We start from the raw sequence: 22,001 nt of genomic DNA, 5'->3' as shown, positions 1-22,001 counted from the left end.
CTTGTCCAATCCAACAACAGAAGTTGGCCCAACAAAAGATACTACTTCATCCACCTTGTCTCTTGCACACATTAGATCAGTATAATCACAAAGGTATTTCAAGTAAGCCGTCAAGAGCAGCCCACTTATTACCACTGATTTTTCCACTGCATAAGAAATATACCTTTCATATTTGGATCAATTTTTTTAGAGCCAGTAGGGATGGGTGTGACACTGGCCACGTTGGATGTTACTGATCTGTTTGGTGTTCTAGGGGAGCCTCCAGGAACTCTTGGTGAGGCATCCTACACAAAAGGAAAAAGATTAACTATTTAGTCTTCTGTGTATTCAACTTCCAGAAATAAACTATATGATCTAGTCATCTATACAAGCAGAATTACTCTAGCACATTTGCTGCTCCCCCCCCAGATTTTTAAAAAGGTATATTTGATATTGATTAGATAATTCAATGGCAAAAAAATATAATGAATAATCAATTTTAAATGAGAAATCATGAAATGCTGAGACACACTTTTACAGAAATGGGTATGCATAATACGGATGTTAAATCCTGGTTAATTGATTAACCAGTTAAATGCTAGGTTTAACCAGGCAAGCGTACTTGTGTGGGGACAGCTGGGGAGGCCGCAGACAGGGGCTGCTCCAAGCTGGCTGGCATGTCCTCACCTGCGGCACGGGCCTGCAGGGCTGGGGCAATCCTCTGCCCATGGGGGGCTGCTCCAGCCTGTACTAGTTAACCAAAACAGGTAAGCCTCATCTGTTTAGGATGAGGCATACCAGTTCACTAACATCCCTAATGCATAATGAATTACCAAAGCACTTAAAAGCCAAAAGGAAAAAAAACAGTATTGCAACTAAGAACTGTAGTTTAACAACTGGAGGCACTGCACAGGTTCACCACTGTGGCAAGAAACAGAGAAAGGAAACATCTAGTTATTCAGTAGTAAAGCTCTGGTTGTTTTGGAAACTGTATTCTCTAGTTCAGGAGTGAGCAAAGTGGGGACTGGCCTCCCCCACGGGGGTGTACGTGGGACTGATTATGTGAAATTTATAAAGCAGGGTGCTCCACAATCAGATGATGGGTCTCAGGTTCATCCATCTCATTAAAAACGTTGAAATGTTATTTCCTTTTGTATGTGTATTCATTATTTATTTGGTAATTAATAATGTTTTTATATTCTGCATACTTTGTTTTTTTACACATGCTGAAAGTTTTATTTTCATATAAACATAACCAAAATTTTTTTTGGCTTGGATTACATTAGACAGGCTGGGGAGGCCCTGCTAATTGCAGGGACAAAAAGTGGGGCCTGACAAAGTTTGCTCACCTCTGCTTTAGGTCATGGAGAAGCCACTTGTACGTCTCCTTCGCATGAAGGAGACTTGTGGCAAATATGGTGGAAACAAGAATTTTTATTAAAAGCAAACAGCATGTAAAAAAACTATATTGCTTTAATTGTCTCACAAAAGCAAATTAACAGGTCTTATTACTGAATTATTGCTTGTCACTTGAAAAAAGGTTAGAAGAGCAATGTTATTTTTCCCTCCAAAGTTTAACTTCAATAGGTAACAAGAGCTACATTGCTGAGCATTTTATTTACTAGTTCCAGAAATCCATCTAAAACATAGATGTGCGACAGTAAACACACTTTGGAGCTCAATTTCATTCTGGACTGATGTGTTTTTACAGTAATAAGGCTGTGTCTAGATTGCTGACAGATCTGTTGGGAGAGGCTTTTGCGACATCTGGCCCATCCACACAAACGTTTGTGTGAACAAAAGCCGGCAGATTAGACATAGCCTAAGAAAACTGTAGTGAAGTATTAAGATGCTTTTTGATCACAAGTGCTCTTAGCACTGAAGTCAGCAATCTTCTCACTCAAATTTGCTATTGTATTAATCAAAACTGAAGAATGTGCAATTTCCAGTTTTAATATTTAAAATCTGTATTACTAACCACTGGCCTTCCAGCTGCAGTAGGTGGCTGTTTTGCTAAGAGAGACTGGAAAACAAAAAATATGTTAGACATTATTGTTTGCATTTAGTACAAGCAAGTTAAAAAAATATAATTCAATTGAACTTCACATGTTTAAATGAAACGAATTGTCTACCACACAAATGCAAAGAAATTTTACCTGCTGCTTCATAAGAAACACTTGATCATCTTCGGCTACTATTTCTTTTTCATGCACAAACTGCAATACAAAAGCATTTGAAGACAGTTGTGAAGACATCTTCTTCTATTTACAGCTTAATATGAAGAAGCACCAACATATGCATGAAATGGACCTTCCTGGTACTTCACACATTTTCTAATTGTTGACATGATGTGGGCTACCAGAAGGTAATGAGCTTCAAATGTTGTTAGCTGAACATCATCTCAGCATTTATTTTAAAAGCAAGAAACACTGTTGAAGTGTTCTATTTGGTTAACGTTTTTATTACAACTAATAATTTAGACATGCTCTATGGAAGGTATTGTCATATATTTAGTAGAAATGTATACAGTTTACAGTCAGGGCATGATCATTAAGTGATGTAGTTCTCAGACTGTTCAAACATCTTGACAATTTGATTAAGACTGAAAAACCTCACAATGTGTGGGGGACTAGCTAGATACTGATGCGCTTTCACAGTCTACCTTCCTCACCTTCCAGGAGCCTCACAAACAACAAATTTATCCTCACAACCACATTGTGTTCAAGGAAAATATCTATTTTGAAGAGGGGAAAAAAAATGTGGCCACCCCGAAAGTCATATGAAATTGATGGGAAAACTGGAAATTCAACCCAAGAATTCTGAGCTCCACTACTATATCTCAATCACAAGATTACCCTTCTGCACAACAAATCCTCTGGCAAGATAAAAAGTGCCTTAAAGCAAGTGAAGTTTTTACTTAGTATCAGGCCTATCTTCAATACGCATGCAGAAAGAAGGAAATTTTTCTGGAGCACCTGCTACGCTAAACTATTGTTACATATCCAGGCTTCTACAGTATTGAGCAGATTACAGTATCATTTATCCCATCAAAACCAAGCAGTTCTGTAGCACCTTAAAGGCTATGAAATTTATTAGGTAATAAGCTCTCGTGGGTAAAACCCACTTCTTGTTTGGAGAAGATAATAAAATCCAGGGTTTCTATAGCTGGGGGTGGGGTGGGGTGGGGTGGAAAGGAAGGCATAAAGGGAAAAAGGGGAGGGGAGGGGAAAAATCACCTGTCATTAAAAGGACCAGTGGAAGAAGTAAATGAAATGGGATGGGTGCCACTCCTACAAACATCAAAAGTGGGGAAATTACCCTCATAATGCATAAGAATTGAGATCTCTGTTAAGCCTCAGGTTAAATGTATCAAACTTGCAAATTAATTCCAATTCAGATGTCTCCCTCTGTAATCTTGTGGTAAAATCCTTTTGTAAGAGAATGGCTACTTTCAAATCCTGTATTGAATATCCAGGGAGGTTAAAGTGTTCCCCTTTAGATTTACATGTATTCCAATTACTGATATCAGATTTATGTTCATTCATCCTTTGGTGCAGAGACTGTCCAGTCTGTCCAATGTATGTGGCAGAGGGACATTGCTGGCACCTATTGTATTAGTGGATGTGCAGGCACATGAGCACCGATGGTGTGGCTAGCTTCACTGATGGTGTCTCTAGTATAGATATGTGGACAGACCTTGGAACAGAGTTTGTTGCAGGGACAGGTTCCTAGGTTAGCGTTTCTGTGGTACGGTATGTGGCAGCTTGCGAGTATTTTCTTGAGGTGGGGTGGCCGTCTATACGAAAGAATAGTTTTATGTATGCACCAAATGGCACATTCTGGGGTCAGTGTCAACCCCTGAACTCCCTGAGAGCCACAAGCATTAAGCAATGTTGGCAGGAGGAGCGCTCCCATCGACATTCTGCAGTGAGGACAGGGACCAATGTCGACGGCTGCAAAATCAATTTTAAGTATGCTGTTGGCATACCTAAAATTGCGTAGCAGTCATCAACATTCCCAGTAAGTGCAGATGTAGCCTAAGTCTGAAAAAAGTCACTCTACCTCAGTTTAATTGTTACATGTAGTAATGGGGCTTCTGTCTGCATTCATAGCTTGCTCGTAAAAACTGAACAGAAAGAAATTTAAACAGGAGTGAGGGAAAAGGTAAATTTTCACACTTTACCTTGAATAATCCCCTGAAATGTATTAACTACTTATGTTTAAAAAAAAATCTTTAACATCTTGTATTTAGCTGTGAGACCTTTGGTATGCCTGCATGGCAAATAGATACTTGTTGGCTCAGGTCATCTGACTCTGGCTCTTGGGGCTCAGCTGTGGGGCTGTTGAATTGCAGTACGCATTTATCTGCTCAGGCTGCAGCCCAAGCTCTGAGACTCTACACCTTTCAGAGTCTTGGACACCAGAAGTTTGCATTCAATTAAACAGCCCCACAAGCCCAAACCTTGCAAGCCAGAGTCAGGTGGCCAGGGCCACCCATAAGGTTTTAATTCCCCTCACTCTTCCTTCTAGGGTTATTACTCTCACCAACAGGAGAGTCCAAAAAAAAAAAAATTCCACCAATCTTCTCTCACTGAGAAACAACTAAATCAAAAACTTTTCTACTTACATGTTCACTGTGTCTATTTTATGCATCTTAAATCAAAAAGTCCAGGGATATATTAGCATTTGGAGTAGACTACTGTTACAGATTCCACTTTTGGGGAGAACAAGACACTAGCGACCCTGATTCATCACTGAGGTCATAGTTGAAGATTACATGGTCAGATACGGACTACTGGTGCACCACAGTCTGATTTAGTTTGGTTCCCAACACCTCAGTGGCGAAATGATTTTGCTGTCTGTATCCTTTTCTTCTGGTAAAGAGAAAAGAAGGTTTCAAAGTAGCTATTTCATGAGGTAACCATAGACCAGTGATGTCCAATACAAATTTAATGATCACCACAGCTCCCACACTACCGAGCAAACTGCTGGCAACTAACCAGAGCCGCTGCCCCATGGCTGGGACCACTGGGCAAACTGCGGCTTCAGCTGGGGTGGGCCGGAGCCACATGTGAAGCTGCTGCCACCACACGCTCGTCCCACCAAATGGTGGGCCTCATGCATGGAGTGTGCTCCACATGTGCAGCTCTAAGGAACTGCATTTTGCCACGCTGCAGTGTCCATTTCACCACATTTGGTGAATGGAAAGTGTATTGGACATCATGGCCCTAGACAATTTAAGAAGCTTCCCTATAAGACTGAAAATGTAGAGGGGCTACAGATTCAGCCTCTGAATTTTCCTTCTTCTGCAGGAAGTTCTGCAGAGAATAATGGCAATTGGAAGAAGGGGGCAGAAAAAGATCTAAAATGCATTTCTTTATTGGATAAAACAAATAAACCCTTTAAGTAATGGAGAAAAGAGAATGATTACTGAGGATATCAAATAGCAGGCCTCCATCCTCTTTTTAGAGAGCTAGAATTAAGAAATCTGCATACACGAGGCTCAATTTATATTAATCATGTCTGAACATTGGACATAGTTCCTTCCAGGTTGGATCTGATCCTTCCAGGTTGAATCTGATCCTACAGATCTAGTTCAAGTCACCTCCGTGAAGCAGGAGCCATGAAAATACAACTGATCTTGAACAATAAGTTAAATGTCATTTCCAAAGCTGCTGCTGGAATCACCACCTGCTCAGATTGAGCAAAATAAGCTACATGTGGAGGGGAGTAGTAGGAGCAGTCATCAGTTTCTTCATTTCCACATTGGACAGCAATTTAACAAGGGGCTTGTCTCCACTGCCAGGCAACTAACACTGGGGTGATTGATCCACTGAGGATCCATTTGGCGGGTCTAGCAAAACCCCACTAAATTGACTGGTGATTACTCTCCTGTTGACTCTGGTGCTCTACCAAAATAATAAGCATAAAGTAGATTGATGAGAGTTTCATCCTGTCAACCCAGCATGGCGTAGACACCACAATAAAATCGACCTAAGCTACGTTAACCCCAGCTATGTTAGTCACATAGGTAGAAATGCATAACCTAGATTGACTTAAACTCATAGTGTAGACGTGCCCTACAACAATGCAAACAGTAAGCAATGAATGCTAGTTTCTAGTGGCTTTCAAAAGGAAGCAGGAAGGAAATGGGAAAACTCAATTAAGGAAGGCAACCAGAAAAGGAACAGAAGTCTTGTGGTTAATAACCATGGGGTAGCCAGCCAAAGAAAAGAAGAAATGCTCTAACATATAGCATCCAAATTGCAAAGTGTGTTATACTCCTACATGTAAACAAAGTATGTATCATTTAAAGCATACTGAATCAAAATTACCTTTCTGACAGGTGGTTTTATGATGATATCTTCAAAGCTGTCATCTGCTTTTAGCGTCACAAAGTTTTCATGTAATATTCCTATCTTCTTGTCGTTATCCCATCCTGCAGGACTGAAGGCAAACACAGACAATGATCTTCAAATTTAAATATTCACTTGGTTGGTCCCTAATACCCCATATCAACCTGTGGATAAAAACGGCCATTGTTGAAATCCAAATAAACGTTTTAATAACTTCCTTCTTCTGCAATCAGCCACAGTGATTAGCAGTCTCAGCTATCCCCAGTCTTTTCAGTTTGTTCAGTGTAACATATTGGAGAAGTGGTTTTCTCCTGGTGGAACATTCCACTTCTAAAATTCACTCCACACTTCCTCTCTCTCAAAATAACAATGACTGCTCACCAACAAGCTTAACCCATTAACTAACAAACAAGACAATCCAAACCCTGTTCTTTACTGTGAATTAGTAAAACTTAACACAAAACTTTAATAAACATTAACAAAAACAAAATATAAATAGCTATACAAAATCACTCCTTACTCGGGCCCTGTGTTCTTTATAGCCATGAATTTGGCATTGTGGACCCTGCCCTTCCTCTGTGAAATTTGATCTTGTGTTTTTACTTACATGCTATGCAGATTTCATGGGGAGAACAGCATTTGTCAAACTGGGGGTTCTGACACAAAAGAGGATTTTCATGGGGGGGAACCACAAAGTTATTTTAGGGGATTGCTGTATTTACCACCGTTACTTATGCATTACCAGTGAGCAGCAGCTGTTGGCCAGAAACCCAGTTCCAAAGGCAGCACTCTGCAAGCTGTGGCTTAAGGATGGCAATACCATACCATGCCATCCTTATTTCTGCATTGCTGCTGAAGGTGGCTCTGCCTTCACAGCTGGGGTCTTGACTAGCAGCCGCCACTCTCCAACTGCCCAGCTCTGAAGGCAGTGTCAAAGCCAGCAACAGTGCAGAAGTAAAGGTGTCGGTGAATCAAAATGCTTTTTTTAAACAACTAACAAAATCATCCAGGGCCCAGGACTTGGTGGTGATGGTGGACTTCGACTATCCAGATATATGTTGGGAAACTAACACAGCAGGGCACAGACACTCTGATAAGTTCTTGGACTGCATTGGAAACAAATTTTTATTTCAGAAGGTTGAAAAAGCTACCGGGGAAGCTGTCCTAGATTTGATTTTAACAAATAGGGAGAAACTGATTAAGAATTTGAAAGTGGAAGGTAGCTTGGGTGAAAGTAATCACAAAATAATAGAATTCACAATTTTAAGGAAGGTTAGAAGGGAGAACTGCAAAATAGAAACAGTGGATTTCAGGAAGGTGGATATTGGTAAACTCAGAGAGCTGGTAGGTAAGGTCCCATGGGAAGCTAGACTGAGGGGAAAAACAACTGAGGAGAGTTGGCAGTTTTTCAAAGGGACATTATTAAGGGCCTAAAGGCAAGCTATTCCGCTATGTAGGAAAGATAGAAAATATGGCAAAAGACTGCCTTGGCTTAACCAAGAGATCTTGCATGATCTCAAAATAAAAAAAAGTCATATAAAAATGGAAACTAGGACAAATTAAAAAGGATGAATATAGGCAAACAACACAGGAATCCCAGGGGCAAGATTAGAAAGGCAAAGGCACAAAACGAGCTCAAACTAGCTACAGGCATAAAGGGAAACAAGGAGACTTTTTATAAATACATTAGAAGCAAGAGGAAGACTAAGGATAGGGTAGGCCCATTGCTCAGTGAGGAGGGAAAAACAGTAACAGGAAACTTGGAAATGGCAGAGATGCTTAATGACTTATTTGCTTCGGCCTTCACCGAGAACTCTGAAGAAGGAACACCTAACAGTGAATGCTAGCGGCCAACGGGTAGGTTTAGAAGATAATATAACAAAAGAACAAGTTAAAAAGCACTTAGAAAAATTAGATGTCTGCAAGTCACCAGGGCCTGATGAAATGCATCCCAGAATGCTCAAGGAGTTAATAGAGGATGTACCTGAGCCTTTAGCTGTCATCTTTGGAAAATCATGGGAGACAGGAGAGATTCCAGAAGACTGGAAAAAGGCAAATATAGTGCCTACCTATAAAAAGGGGAATAAGTACAATGCGGGAAGCTACAGGCCAGTCAGTTTAACTTCTGTGCCAGGAAAGATAATGGGATAAGTAATTAAAGAAATCATCTGCAAACTCTTGGAAGGAGGTAAGGTAACAGGGAAGAGCCAGCATGGATTTGTAAAGACCAAATCACGTCAAACCAATCTGATAGCTTTCTTTGATAGGATAACAAGCCTTGTGGATAAGGGACAAGTGGTGGATGTGGTGTACCTGGACTTTAGTAAGGCACTTGATACAGTCTCGCATGATATTCTTATCAATAAACGAGGCAATTACAACTCAGATGGGGCTACTATAAGGTGGATGCAAAACTGGTTGGATAACCATACTCAGAGTAGTTATTAATGGTTCTCAATCCTGCTGGAAAGGTTTAACAAGAGGGATTCCGCAGGGAGTCTGTTTTGGGACAGGTTCTGTTCAATATCTTCATAAACAATTTAAGATATGGGCATAGAAAATACACTTACTAAGTTTGCAGATGATACCAAGCTGGGAGGGGTTGCAACTGCTTTGGAGGATAGGGTCAACATTCAAAATGATCTGGACAAAGTGGAGAAATGGTCTGCGGTAAATAGGATGAAGTTTAATAAAGACAAATGCAAAGTGCTGCACTTAAGAAGAAACAATCAGTTTCACAAATACAGACCAGGAAGTGACTGTCTAGGAAGGAGTATGGCAGAAAGGGATCTAGGGTTTATAGTGGACCACAAGCTAAATATGAGTCAGTGTGATGCTGTTGCAAAAAAAAAAAAAAAAAAAAAAAAAAAGCAAACAAGCATGATTCTGGGATGCATTAACAGGTGTGTTGTGAACAAGACATGAGAAGTCATTCTTCCGTTCTATTCTGCACTGGTTAGGCCTCAGTTGGACTATTGTGTCCAGTTCTGGGCACTGCATTTCAAGAAAAATGTGGAGAAATTGGAAAGGGTCCAGAAAAGAGCAACAAGAATGATCAAACGTCTAGAGAACATGACCTATGAAGAAAGGCTGAAAGAACTGGGCTTGTTTATTTTGGGGGAAAAAAAAAGATTGAGGGGGGACATGAAAGCAGTTTTCATATATCTAAAAGGGTATCATAAGGAGGATGCAGAAAACTTGTTCTTCTTGGCCTCTGAGGATAGAGCAAGAAGCAATGGGCTTAAACTGCAGCAAGGGAGGTTTAGGCTGGACATTAGAAAAAAGTTCCTAACTGTCAGGGTGATCAAACACTGGAATAAATTGCCTAGAGAGGTTATGGAATCTCTATCTCTGGAGATATTTAAGAACAGGTTAGATAAATGTCTATCAGGGATGGTCTAGACAGTACTTGGTCCTGCCATGAGGGCAGGGGGCTGGACTCAATGACCTCTCAAGGTACCTTCCAGTCCTAGTATTCTAGAATTCTATGCCTTTACAATAACTGTGTGCGCCCCCACTCCTTTTTTGGGGTAGGAACCCTACAATTACAAGACTGTAAAATTTCAGATTTAAATAGCTAAAATCATTAAATTGAAGATTTTAAAATTCCCATGATCACGAAATTGACTCAAATGCACCATGAATTTGATAGGACCCTACTTATTAGGTATGTTATACTGCGCTGATACAAATGTTTACATGCATGAATATTTAATAAATGACGATAAACTTACATAAATACTGCATCTTTTTCCACAACAACAGCAGACACTTTGAAAGGAAATCCATATAATTTCTGGACAATATACCTATACACTAAATCGATATTTTTATTTTCCTTTACTGAAGTGTAAATAAGTGCAGCGCCATCTGAACACATTTGTTAAAAGAAAATCAGGTTTTACTAACTCAAGCTGTTAAGTTTTCAACTAACATTTTAGGAATACTGCTCACCATTTCCAAACGCAAATTTTACAACTACTAGTACTATTCAAAAGAAAACAAAATAATTGAAATGAAACAATTCTATAAACATATTTAGTAACTGAAAAAGCTGGGGAGAATAAATACTTCCATGTAGTGAGTTGGTTGTACATTATAGCAGCAATAGGCTCTTCCCATCCCCAAAGAAAAGCCCACAGTGCTAGCAAAATATTAAATGGCAAACTCTCAAAATTAGTCACAGCAATAGCACTAAGTGAAGCTGCAGTTTTTCCAAAAAACCCCTCTCAATTCTACATAGAATTTCTTTTTCAAATAAAAGGAGCAGACTTAGACCTTATAAAAGAAAGGCATCAGTTTCTTCCCTGTGAGGTCTGAGTATATGTCAATATAGATATGCAATGTTAGTTGAGATGCCTGAAACTAGCTGCCAACATCAAAAGGAAAGTAAGATGGTATTGATCTTCTAGAGTCTTTAAAAACTTTTAGTTATATTTCTCCAAATAGCTGTGCAGTACAAGCTATGTTATCTGGCCCTAGGATAATCAGCACACTGTTAAATGGCACTCTGGAAAGCTGCTGTGAGACCATCCTTCCCCCTGGACCAGAGAGTCAGTTGCTGCAGGGCCAGAAGCACTGCTAGTCTAGTGTCCTCCCCTCCCTACTCCCTAGCCTGCGGGAGCGGGGCACCCCCTCCGGCCCCACTCAGCTATCTGGCAGATTTGATTATCCAGCAACCCAGTTTCGAGGGATCCCGGATAATCAAGCTTCTACTGTACATCCATCTTTAGATTATGTAACAAACATTAAGGAAAATATTTAATACTTTCAGCGAGTGTTTTGTCTTTTCTAAATGCTGAAGGGCTTGAGGAAATAATGTTGAAGAAAGTGGGACTCTAAGAGGGTCTGGCAAACTTTAAAAGAACTGAAATGGGTACTAGACGCTGAATGCCTCCAAAGCAGTTTAAAAGGTGTACTGCAGCATGTGTAATTCAACTCAGAACTTTCCTTTTGTTAACTGCTAGGCTGATATCCAGTGGGATTTCTACTACCAGTTCTCTCCTGCAGACAACCTTCCAACCTTATGAGCATTCTCATCAACAACCACAGTCTAGACCGCAGGAACACCAAACCTGGAACTTCTTGCAACAAGGCCCGTTGCCAACTTTGTTCACTTATATATTCTGGAGATACCATTACTGGACCTAACCAGGTTATTCACAGAATCACAGGCACATTCTCATGTTCTTAAACTAACATCATATATGCCATCATGTGCCAGCAATGCCCAGATGCTTTGTATATTGGACAGACTTCAAACTCTTAGACAAATAATTAATGGGCACAAAACAGACATAAAAACACTCCTGATTCACAAACCTGTCAGCCAGCACTTTAATGGAGTGGGCCATTCTGTTAACGACCTGAAAGTTTGTTTTTTACTGAAAAGGAATTTTCAAAGCTGTTTGGAAAGAGAGGCTGCTGAACTCTTTTTTATATTCAAATTCAACACATTAACATGTGGTTTGACCGTGATGGGAATTTTCTAGCTCATTGTAGGGGCTCTTTTGCATACTTAGCTTTATCTAATTCTTGGCTCCCCCCCTCCCCTCTTCTGGCCCTCTGCTCTCTGATTTGCTCATCTTGATAATATTTTTCTGATTTGTCAACCTTGATTACTGTGTTTGGTTCTCTGTGCCTTAAATATTGAGTCTGTTCTGGTATGGTTAAGGTCTGAAGAAGTGGGTCTGTCCCATGAAAGGTCAACACCCAATGAATTATTTTGTTAGTCTTTAAAATGTTAATGGACTGCTTTTTTGTTTTGATAGTATATAGACTAGCATGGCTCTCTCTGTTAATACCTATTGATAAGATCCTAAATTTTAAAAACGCCAAGTTGTATGTCTGGACAATACCGCTACATAAAAACTAGCTATCACTTGATATCCTCCTCCTCACCTTTTGGTTATACACATTTGTATTGTACCGAGTGTCAAATTTGCAATTTGGTTGCTGGCACAGATGCTATAAATTATTCAGAACACGCACTGTGTCAATCTTTACTAGAGCCTCAAGTTCCTGAAGTGTAAGTAGCCAATATTTTCTGTATGGTGTTGACTACACTATCTTTCTCAACATTTTTCTTCACTACAGCTCCAGTGCTAGTAAAATGGTCTGAATAAGTGGCTGGATTTTTAAACGTCTTCTAGACCTGCTCTCTGCCAGGTTAGATGACTAAGAGTAAAACGGTCTATAATACAGTTGAACCTCAGAGTTATAAGCACCTCAGAAATGGATATTGTTCATTATTCTGAAGTGTATGAAGCACTGGAAAAAAACATTATGGTTGTTCTTCCAAAAGTTTACAACATGGAGTTTATACAATACTTTCAAATGTTACTATGAAGAAAAATACTGATTTCCCCTCTTTTTTTTTAAAATTGTTGAAAATGTAATATTGTACTATATTTGCACTTTTGGTTCCTGTTGCTACCTAATCGTGTATTTCAGTTCCAAATGAGATGTATGGCTAACTGGCCAGTTTGTAACTCTGAGGTTCTTCTGTAATGTTGCCACGTGTGGGAACACTGGGAACTTAAGAAAAATACTGACCACTTGAGCCTAATCTCTCTATATACGTGCCTCTAAAGTAAGCAAAGCCAACTTATCCCTATATGCAGTTATGTATTTTTCCCTACATCTTTAATATTCACAAAAATGTTGAGTAACCTGAGTGCTGAAAAGTTCTCCAAGTGTTGGAGAACTCTTCAGCACTACAAAATGCCAATCCAATAGTCATGACAAAATGATTACATGCCTTGTAATCAAGTATGGCTGAAATAGCCTCATGTGTGAACTGAAGTGAGAATATCTTAACTGTTGGTAAGTTTTCATTTCAGGGGACATTTTAAACTCAAATGTTTTAGTTGGCAAATGGTCCCCAATGAACCTACTTAGTATTTTATTATGAAAGGGATAGTGAGGAAAGTTGAGGAAGCCATGGACAAGAAGTTTTGCAGGCCTTCTAGATGCCTCTGTTCAAAAACAAATCCACAGAATCTTACGTTACAAAGAAGGTTAAACCTGAAATGGCCCAGTGTAACACAATCTCTTTTAGGGAAGCTTGGTTCAGTGAAGCCAGCCACCCAGTGAGGGGAAACTCAGGCTAGTTTCTACATGAATTATGTTCAAGCCACACAAGTTTGTCACAATTAGCATCTTATAAGGGTTACAGATGTGCCATTATTATGTATTTGAAACTTAAAAAGGATACACTGTAAACAAAACTGGCGAATGTGTGACTGAATGAAGTCAAAGTGTTCATCTCTGTAGTCATGTTCTTTTTCCAGGACACTAATGGCATCACACTGTCAAGTTAAAAAAAAAGGGAATATTGCATGTTCACCATCTTTTAAAAATAGTGTCATTATTCCTCCAGTTAGGAGACCGGGGGTGGGGGGGGGGGGACTGTCCAGACATTTAACAATCCATATGGAACAAATTAAGGAACATATTTGTGAACCTACAACAGACACAGGCAGCATTAGAAGCAGCACTAAAGGCAGAGAGCTCCAACTGGATACGGAATGGCAAGTATTGCACATTTTTCAGATGCAATGGAACAAACAGAGTGGAGGACTCTCCGTGTTGAAATCAAAACGTTACCGCAATAGCTAAAACCCCTTCAGAACATAAGTGCTATCAGCCAAGTGGTGAAGTGACAATGACAATAACAGTCTGACAAGCTAATTCTTTTATTCCCTGAGCTAGGACATGCTGAAGATACAGCTTATTTACATCCATGCCATTGAAGGAACAAAAGGAAATGGATATTAAGAGAACTATATCCAAATCTACCTTGCTAAGATAGTCAGTTATGCAACTACTGAAAGTGAAGGAGAAGACATAACGGAAGAATCCTAAAAACTGGGAAATATTAATGCAGAAACTAACCAAAGAACCCAATTTTTTGCAATACTCTCCATTTGTAAGAGGAAGGTCAGACTACATGAAAATTAAGCCACTTACGTATTTATATGACAAGTCAATTTAAACAATTTCCGCAAGATGGGAAAACCCTACCCAAAACATGGAACTATATTAGTCTAACTTTGTTTAAAGAGACCCTGATCAGGCTGTAGATGTGGTAATGGTGGCATTTTTTGTAGCCATGTCAGATTTATTTGAGAAAGCTTAGGCACACAACAGACCTATTTCTGTTAGAAAAGTGAGCCAATCAGTAATTAAGTGAGACTTCAACTTCTTGGTCTGCATGCTACCTCTTGTTGACAGAAATCATGCTATAGTACTTCTTTGTAATATTCAAAGTACATTTATGGATTATATCCCTACACTGGGATGACTATCCCTACAGTCTGCAGAAGCATTTCTAATGTTTTATATACTGGGAGTACAGCTGAAACAGGTGAAAATCTACACTAACAGATGCACCAAGAACATGAATTGGTCTCAGGGGATTGCTACTTTGACAGTTCAGATTTTTTGTTTTTGTTTTTTATTTGCAACATGTGGTGGTTCTGCTATGGGTATCAGTATCTTTGAATACTATGTTCATGTTGCTTGATTAAATCAATCGTCAAAGATTCACTAGAATGATAAAGATGTTAACAGGGTTATTTAAATTTATGAACTGATGAGTTGCTTAAATCAAGTTACATCTACATCTAACCTGAGGACCTAAACATAAACCCATTTGTATATATTAAGGCTTCAGGAAAAATCTAAACTTTGGAAGTTCACAACTTTAGAATGCTTGATTTACTACTGTTAACAGTACAATAATTAAAACACTATGTGAAGGAGCCTCAGAATTTACATCATTTTACCCTTATTTTAACTTTCTATACAGTAAAATTGACTTTTCTCCCAGAACTGTCACTATGTTTTAATATACCCAGAGTAAGAGGATTCCTACAATAGTACCTCATATGTTCTGACATCTTTGCTTACTTGGATCAACATATTCAGAGAAGTGTTAATTTCAAGAGAGAAAAACGTCTAAGCTCAACAACAAAAAAAAGCAGCTTTTAAATTCTTATTGGGAAGAAGACCACCCCCCAAAATATTTAGAATCCAGAGTACTTTCTTCAGTTTAGAAGATCCAAATTTTGCCCATCACCTATAAATCAGAAGGACACAAAGTAAAATATGCAAAAACAATTCTAAATTTGAAACAGACCTTTGTACAAACTACTACTACTGGAATGCCTAAGTTACAGGTTAGTGTATCTGCACCCAAAGGTAAAATCACACTGTCATCTTTGTCTTCCTGCATTGATGTGTTTCTTCTTTGTGGAGAAGTTGGAAATTCCTCTCCCGGTTCTATATATTCTTGGAAATCTCTTACCACTGAAAAAAAAGAAAATCATCATCTATAAAGGTAAAGCACATATTATTTCAACAATAATTCTTCCCATCACCAAAATCTGCTTACTGTATGCTTTTTTTTTTTTTAAATGTGCAAAAAAGTGCATGAAATACTGCCAGTAATATTTGGCCTGTATAGTGTACAAGGCTACTAGTAAGTCTAGTATCTGACACACCAATGACTGGAAAGAAATGTACAGGAAAACATTAAGTTTAAAGAATTTTAAGCACGCAGTCTATAAACAGGACAGTATGAATACAATTACTGCTCACATTTTATTCTGGAAGTGCCTAGAGGTCTCAATCAGGTCTGCTCTGCAATAGGCTGTGTCTACATTAGCAAGTTCTTCCAAAAAATTTTTTGAAAAAAAAGGGGGTTCTTTCAAAAGATCCTGCAGAGTATCTACACACAAAAAGCATTCTTTCGAAATAAATTGAAAGAATGCGGCTCTCCTTTTGAAAGCACTCTTCCGCTCCCATTTCTGGATGAGCGCCTTCTTTTGAAAGCTTCTTTCAAAAGAAAATGTGTGTAGATGCCCCGCAGGCCCTTCCCTCCCCCCCGGGAGAGCAGTCCTCATGGGGCCTGATTTTTTGATCCTTGGACCGTTTTTTCAAAAGAGCAGGGGCAGTGTGGACACTCTTGTTCAAAACAGCAGATCACTCTTGTGATCTGGTGTTGTGTGTGTGGATGCACTTTGTGCAGTGAAGAGGGAAGACAATCTTTTTTCCTAGATTTTTCTATCCTCTTTCTTCTAACCCCGCACTGCTTCATGCAGGAAAGAGTGGGTGGAGGGCCAGTTGAGAATAGTCTGTCCCTGCATTACTTTCAGGGATTGGATGCAATCATGGGAGGGAGTACAGTCAGTGGATCGGCCAGCTGAGAACACAGGCTGTGCATAGAAGCCGAATAGTGCACTGGAAAGCCAAATATCCTCCCCTCAGCTACTCTATCAAGCTTTTCAGGGTCCCTGTGTTATTTTCAGAGATCAGATGAAATCATCGGGGTTGGGGTGAGGAGAGGGAAACAGTCAGTGAGTGAATGGTCAGTTCAGAAGACACACTTGCTGATTTTTATTAAGTCCTTGATAATTCAGTTACAAAAGAAAGATTTCTGTTAACTTTGCCATGTCTGCGGGTGCCCTACTTTTCCTTGCTTCCAATGGGAAAAACTGATGTTTGCGTAACACCGGAGGGGAAATGAAGAAAATGCGCCGAGAGAAGATGTCAAGGACCAGTGAGCATATCCAGAATACTACAGGGATGAGGGAACTGTGCGATAGATAGGTTCTCACAATGAGGGTTAGGGGGAGCAAAATTCCATGCTCGAAACAGCCCTCCTCTTTCGAGCATGATGTTTGGGTGTGGGGTTTCTCTTTCCAGATTCAAACCGTAGAGTAACCATAGCCTAACTGTTTAAGGTAAGAACCGTTGTGTAACAAAATTAGAATTAGTGGTTTTTCTTTTGTCTGTGTTAGCTTAGTAACTTACTTAGACCTGATTGTTTTCACTTGTGAACAATTAAAATCTTACTTTCTGTACTTAATAAAAACACTTTTGTTTACTATTAAGCCTTGTATTAGTAACTGTTACTAGAGGGAGGAGGGGGATACAGCAACCACTGTTCCTCTCTCTTTTCATTGATAAAGAGGGCTGACCTGACCTTGAACTTTTTCTATGCAAAACTTTTAGACAAAGAAAGATAGATTTATTTGGGGTTTTGGTCCATTCTGGGTGGGGTGGGGGGCTCTTTCCTGCGTGCTGATATCTTATAGCTGAGCCATCCCAGAGTTGAACTGGCTCAGCATCTGTTGCTCTCTAGAGGGTCAGCAACCCCAGCTTTGTGTTTTTGCCTAGCAGAGACCAGAGCTTCTAACCCAGAAGGACAGGGTGATGGGGAGCCCCTGAAGAGAGCAGGAAGGCAAGTGTCAGTGGCATGATCTGCATACTGTGGCGACAAGTCCAAGGTCATTTCTGTGATTAAGTAGCAGGGGATGTGATTGAGGTGGGGAGTCCTGAGCCTCAGTGGCCCAAGTCAGGCAAGCTGGCAGGCTAGATCCAGGCCGCAGGCTCTGCATGCCATGGGGGAGGGGGAGGTGAATTGCAGCCAATGAGAATGATGGGGGCTGTTCCCTGCAGCACACAGAGCCATGAAGAGCCACTTGTGTGCCACCCCCTATAAGCTGCACCAGATAAGTGCCTCCTGTTCCCTACTCTGCACCCCCGACCCTGTAATCCCACTCCTCTTTCATAACCAGCACCCATACTTGCTCTCACAAGACCCCACACCCCCAGACCCTTCCGCACCCTCCTACCTACCCACACCCCCCGACTTTGCTCCTGTACTGCCCCTTTCAGATCCCACATCCCAATCACAGCGCATTCCCCAGCAGTCCCCTCCTCATTTTTAGCACCACCCCAAAGCCTGGGGAGCCCCACTAAATCTACTAGCCCTGGTCCCCCTAGCCTCTGGGGTGGAGTTTGAGGATAGTGAGGCAAGTATCTTTTCTGTTTCTGAGATGGGGGTCACATCTCCTCCTCAGCTGCGGGGCAAAAAGGTAACAGTGTGGCCTGGACTGATTTTTCTGTGGGTCAGGTTCCCCAACCCTGCTGTACAGTCATAACAGAACTTCAAGGCAAGAATTTGAGGACAAGGCTTTTAGAAATTAAAACTTATATGACAATACGAAGTTCTTTTTTTTAAAACAGACTATTACTTATGCATTTAAGATACTTTAATAGAACAATTTACCTAACCTACCTCAAGGTCATTACTCTACTTTGTTTCTAAAGAATAAAAAGTTTGCATCAGAAGTTAAACAGTTCAAAAACATTGAGTATATGTAATTTCAACAGTGTAGATCTTTTAAAGTACTCACTCTTTTGTTCCATTTCTTTCATGTCTTCAGGAGGAATTTTTAATTTGTCAATATGCTCTCTTACGACACTTGCCCACTTTTGTAAGGAATCCAATGCTGTCCAAGGCCTAGACATATCTACAACCAGCATAACCAGAGTGTCCTTTAGAGAGTTAGCTTCCATTGCAAATTTAAGGAGACCTTTATGATAAAGGTCACCATCCAAAATCCACACATTACATCTTGTTTGGTCTGTAATTAAAAAAAAAAAAAAAAAAAAAAATCAAATGTTAGTTTATGTCTTGCAAGTTGCCCTTTTAAAATGTGGTCCTACTGGATCATGGTTAGCACATTAATAGAACTGTCGAACACAATTCTAATATCAGATTTTTAAGTTCTTTGTCTCCACGAAAAAGTATGCAAAAATCAAGGAACATGTACCATCTTCGAATACTTTATGTCTGTAATTTATCAGCAAACAAGTTACCTTCTTTAAAAAAAAGAGAAACACTTCAAATGCATCTTAACTTCCCTAAAGCAAACACCTGAAAGTGAAAGCATGTTGTTATCTCAGCGTAACACTTAGCAGTTGTGTAATATTTTTATTAAGTATTTTAAAATTTTAATCTTCAGTTATTAGCATAAAACAACTGTTACAGTAAGAATAATTATGAATTCAATAATCAAAACATATCTAAAAAGATCACAGTAATCTATGACCTCTTCATATTTTGCCCTCTCCAGCTTTTGGCTCTCAAAATTTGATCCCTTCTTCTATTCCAGGGGTCAGCAACCTTTCCAAGGCGGAGTGCTGAAACCTGACCTTTTGACCTCTATGTACAGTGAGTGCCAGTGATACTTTTTTAAAGCTACTAATACTCCTACTTACGAAAACTTCATTAATAAATTAAGATGCAGAGCTTTACCATTTAGGTGGTGGCTGATAGCATTAGCTGGTCTTTTGTTAATCCACAGGTAGCATGGCTTGGAGCAATCTCCCAGCTGCATGGGGGAAGAGAGGTGTGGCTGAACTCCCACCTCGCGTGTCAATGAAAATCAGCTCATGTGCCATGCCTGGCACCTGTGCTGGGGGGTGGGGAGGTGGGGTTTACTGACCCTTGCTCTACCCTCTTACAGAGGCCTCTCCTTCTTACACTCCCCAGCCTAAGACTGTGGTGTTTGTACTGGGATTTCTCCTGTTCTCTTCCCTCCTCCCATATTCCACTCTCTCCTCTTGAGCAGTGCTGAATACAACTGTTCTCATCTATCCCATTCCAGATTGGCATCCATAGTCCATCCAACTCCTCCACATCAGCTTCTCTCCTTAATTTTGACTCTTGGATCTCCCTCTCCTTTCCTCACAATTTTCCACATTCATATTCTGTAACTTCAGCTTAAGAACAGCCATAATGGGTCACACCATAGGTCCATCAAGCCCAATATGCTGTCTTCCCACAATGTCCAATGCCAGGTGCCCCAGAGAGAATGAACAGAACAGGTAATCATCAAGCGATCAATTCTCTGCCGCCCATTTCCAGCCTCTGCAAACAGAGGCTAGGAACACCCTCCATGCCCATCCTGGCTAATAGCCATTGATGGACCTGTCACAGCCTCACTGACCCACATGTGTTACATGCTGCCTGGAGGGAACACGTGCAGGAAATCAGGATGTGGTGTGTCCTGCAGCACGTCCAGGTTTTGGCCACAGTTCTAAGGAGCAGTGAGGGTTGTGGACAGGGCTGTAAGAGGGTGAAGCCCAGCACCTCCAAATCAAGAATTTTTCCAGTGCTACTGCTGGCAGAAGACTGCACACCAACCCCCTCCTGTAGCCAGCACTCCATATCACTTCCTGCACTCCAAGTCCTAGCCCTGAGCTACCTCCCAGACAGCATACTGCACCCCCACCCCTCTTCTCAGAGCTAGCAACATAAACTCTCACTTTTCTTGAATTTTCAAACAAGCACATTCAGCTTTTGCCACCGGCTACCCGTCATATTTGGGATGGGCTCCCCATAAATATCCACAATGCTACCTCATTTTCCCCACATCAAACACCTCCTTAGAACCATCTTCTCCTGTGATATATCTATACAATACTTGGCAACTGTTAAATTATTAACACGCTGAGACTCCTATTAATAATGCTGACCAATACCATTGTGTTTCTGTCTATTTTCCTGTTGGGCTGTTGTCTCATCCTATATAATGTAAGCTCCTAGGGGCAAAGATCATTTTTTTTGTTTACTCTTCGTATAGCACCAAGTTTAAGGGAGACCTGGTCTTTGAGCGGGGCTCCTAGGGACTATGGTAATGCAAATAAAGTATTTTAAAACATACAACACCATTCTATCCTCACAGTCTAAACAAAGGTAGAAACATGATGGTTTCCGTTACACGGATACATGTTTATTGGGAAGCAGACACATGTTTCACATAAACGTAACTGCTTCTTGAAATAAGTGTTACTAATGGCCTTGGCTAAATTTGATCAAGTGACCTAGAAAATTAAAAACTCCATATCCCATTATGAGCTGGTAAACCATACAGTTTAAAACAAAATCTTCTAACTGATACTTACCGTCTCTATCTTCATCATGCACATTTAAGTACAAGTACTCCATTCCTCTTCCTTTCTTATACTCCTCTATTCCTTGAAGTTTGCCTATTAAGCTAGTTTTACCTGCACCATCTTCCCCTAGAGAAAAAAAATGACAGAAGTTAATAGAGAGAAAAAAAATCTTTAAATAATGTTGCTTACAGTTTCTTTTGGGGCACAGTGGAATACAAAGTAACAATGAAAGTCACTCAGGTGGAATCGCATGCAAATCTAAAAGTATTTGGATGTTTGATGTATTCCAACGACATATCAGTCTCAATGTAACATAACAGACATAATTAATTTTTTCCACTGTAGTATTTTCATTCTTTTTTTCTAGCTTAATGTATATTTTTGGAGCATTGCCCAATCATTAACTATTTCTTTAAGTTAAACCACACTGAACATCAAAACCGAAGTCCATAAAAGCCTAGATTTCAATTCAATCCATCAGAATGCAAAGTATAGATTAAACATCTCGAGTACAGTACCCTATGGACCTGACCAGTGCCAAACAAGAGAATATGCCGAACCACAGGAGGTCAGTGTTGTCTGGCAGCATTACCAACACTTCCACTGCTTATTGGGCTCCTAGAAGACATTTAGGGACACATTAAAGCAAAATAATGCCACAGGACACAGAGCCAGGATCACTGGAAACTTGGTCACACCCATTATAATCACACTGGACCAAGATTTTGCCAGATGAAAGTGCGCCAGACTAGAGGGGTTCAACCTGTATTGTTTTTCCCTTAGGAATACTTTCACAGCCAGTATGCCAACTACTCAAATATCCTACAAATACTATAAAATCAATTGGAAAGTGCAGTAGTTTAAAATTAACTTTTGCATTTAACTGGTTTTTGAAAGATTGCACAAATGTTT

The 22,001-nt window shown here is 40.1% G+C and overlaps 1 protein-coding gene across 1 annotated transcript in view; it reads right to left on the bottom strand.

The window, feature by feature from the left end:
- Nucleotides 1–22,001, bottom strand: part of DYNC1LI1 (dynein cytoplasmic 1 light intermediate chain 1) — a 49,745-nt gene that overhangs the window by 10,254 nt on the left and 17,490 nt on the right. Inside the window, exons 3-11 of the mRNA XM_074986124.1 lie at nt 21,099–21,215; nt 18,542–18,772; nt 15,478–15,647; nt 13,552–13,645; nt 10,070–10,205; nt 6,315–6,426; nt 2,136–2,195; nt 1,958–2,002; nt 164–284 (exon numbers count right to left, since the gene is read on the bottom strand). Coding sequence (XP_074842225.1) covers nt 164–284; nt 1,958–2,002; nt 2,136–2,195; nt 6,315–6,426; nt 10,070–10,205; nt 13,552–13,645; nt 15,478–15,647; nt 18,542–18,772; nt 21,099–21,215 — 1,086 coding nt within the window. The remainder of the gene's footprint in view (nt 1–163; nt 285–1,957; nt 2,003–2,135; nt 2,196–6,314; nt 6,427–10,069; nt 10,206–13,551; nt 13,646–15,477; nt 15,648–18,541; nt 18,773–21,098; nt 21,216–22,001) is intronic.

Source organism: Carettochelys insculpta, chromosome 2, assembly GCF_033958435.1.
Source record: "Carettochelys insculpta isolate YL-2023 chromosome 2, ASM3395843v1, whole genome shotgun sequence".
NCBI classification, from domain to species: Eukaryota; Metazoa; Chordata; order Testudines; family Carettochelyidae; genus Carettochelys; species Carettochelys insculpta.
This window is presented reverse-complemented; position numbering and strand designations above follow the sequence as displayed.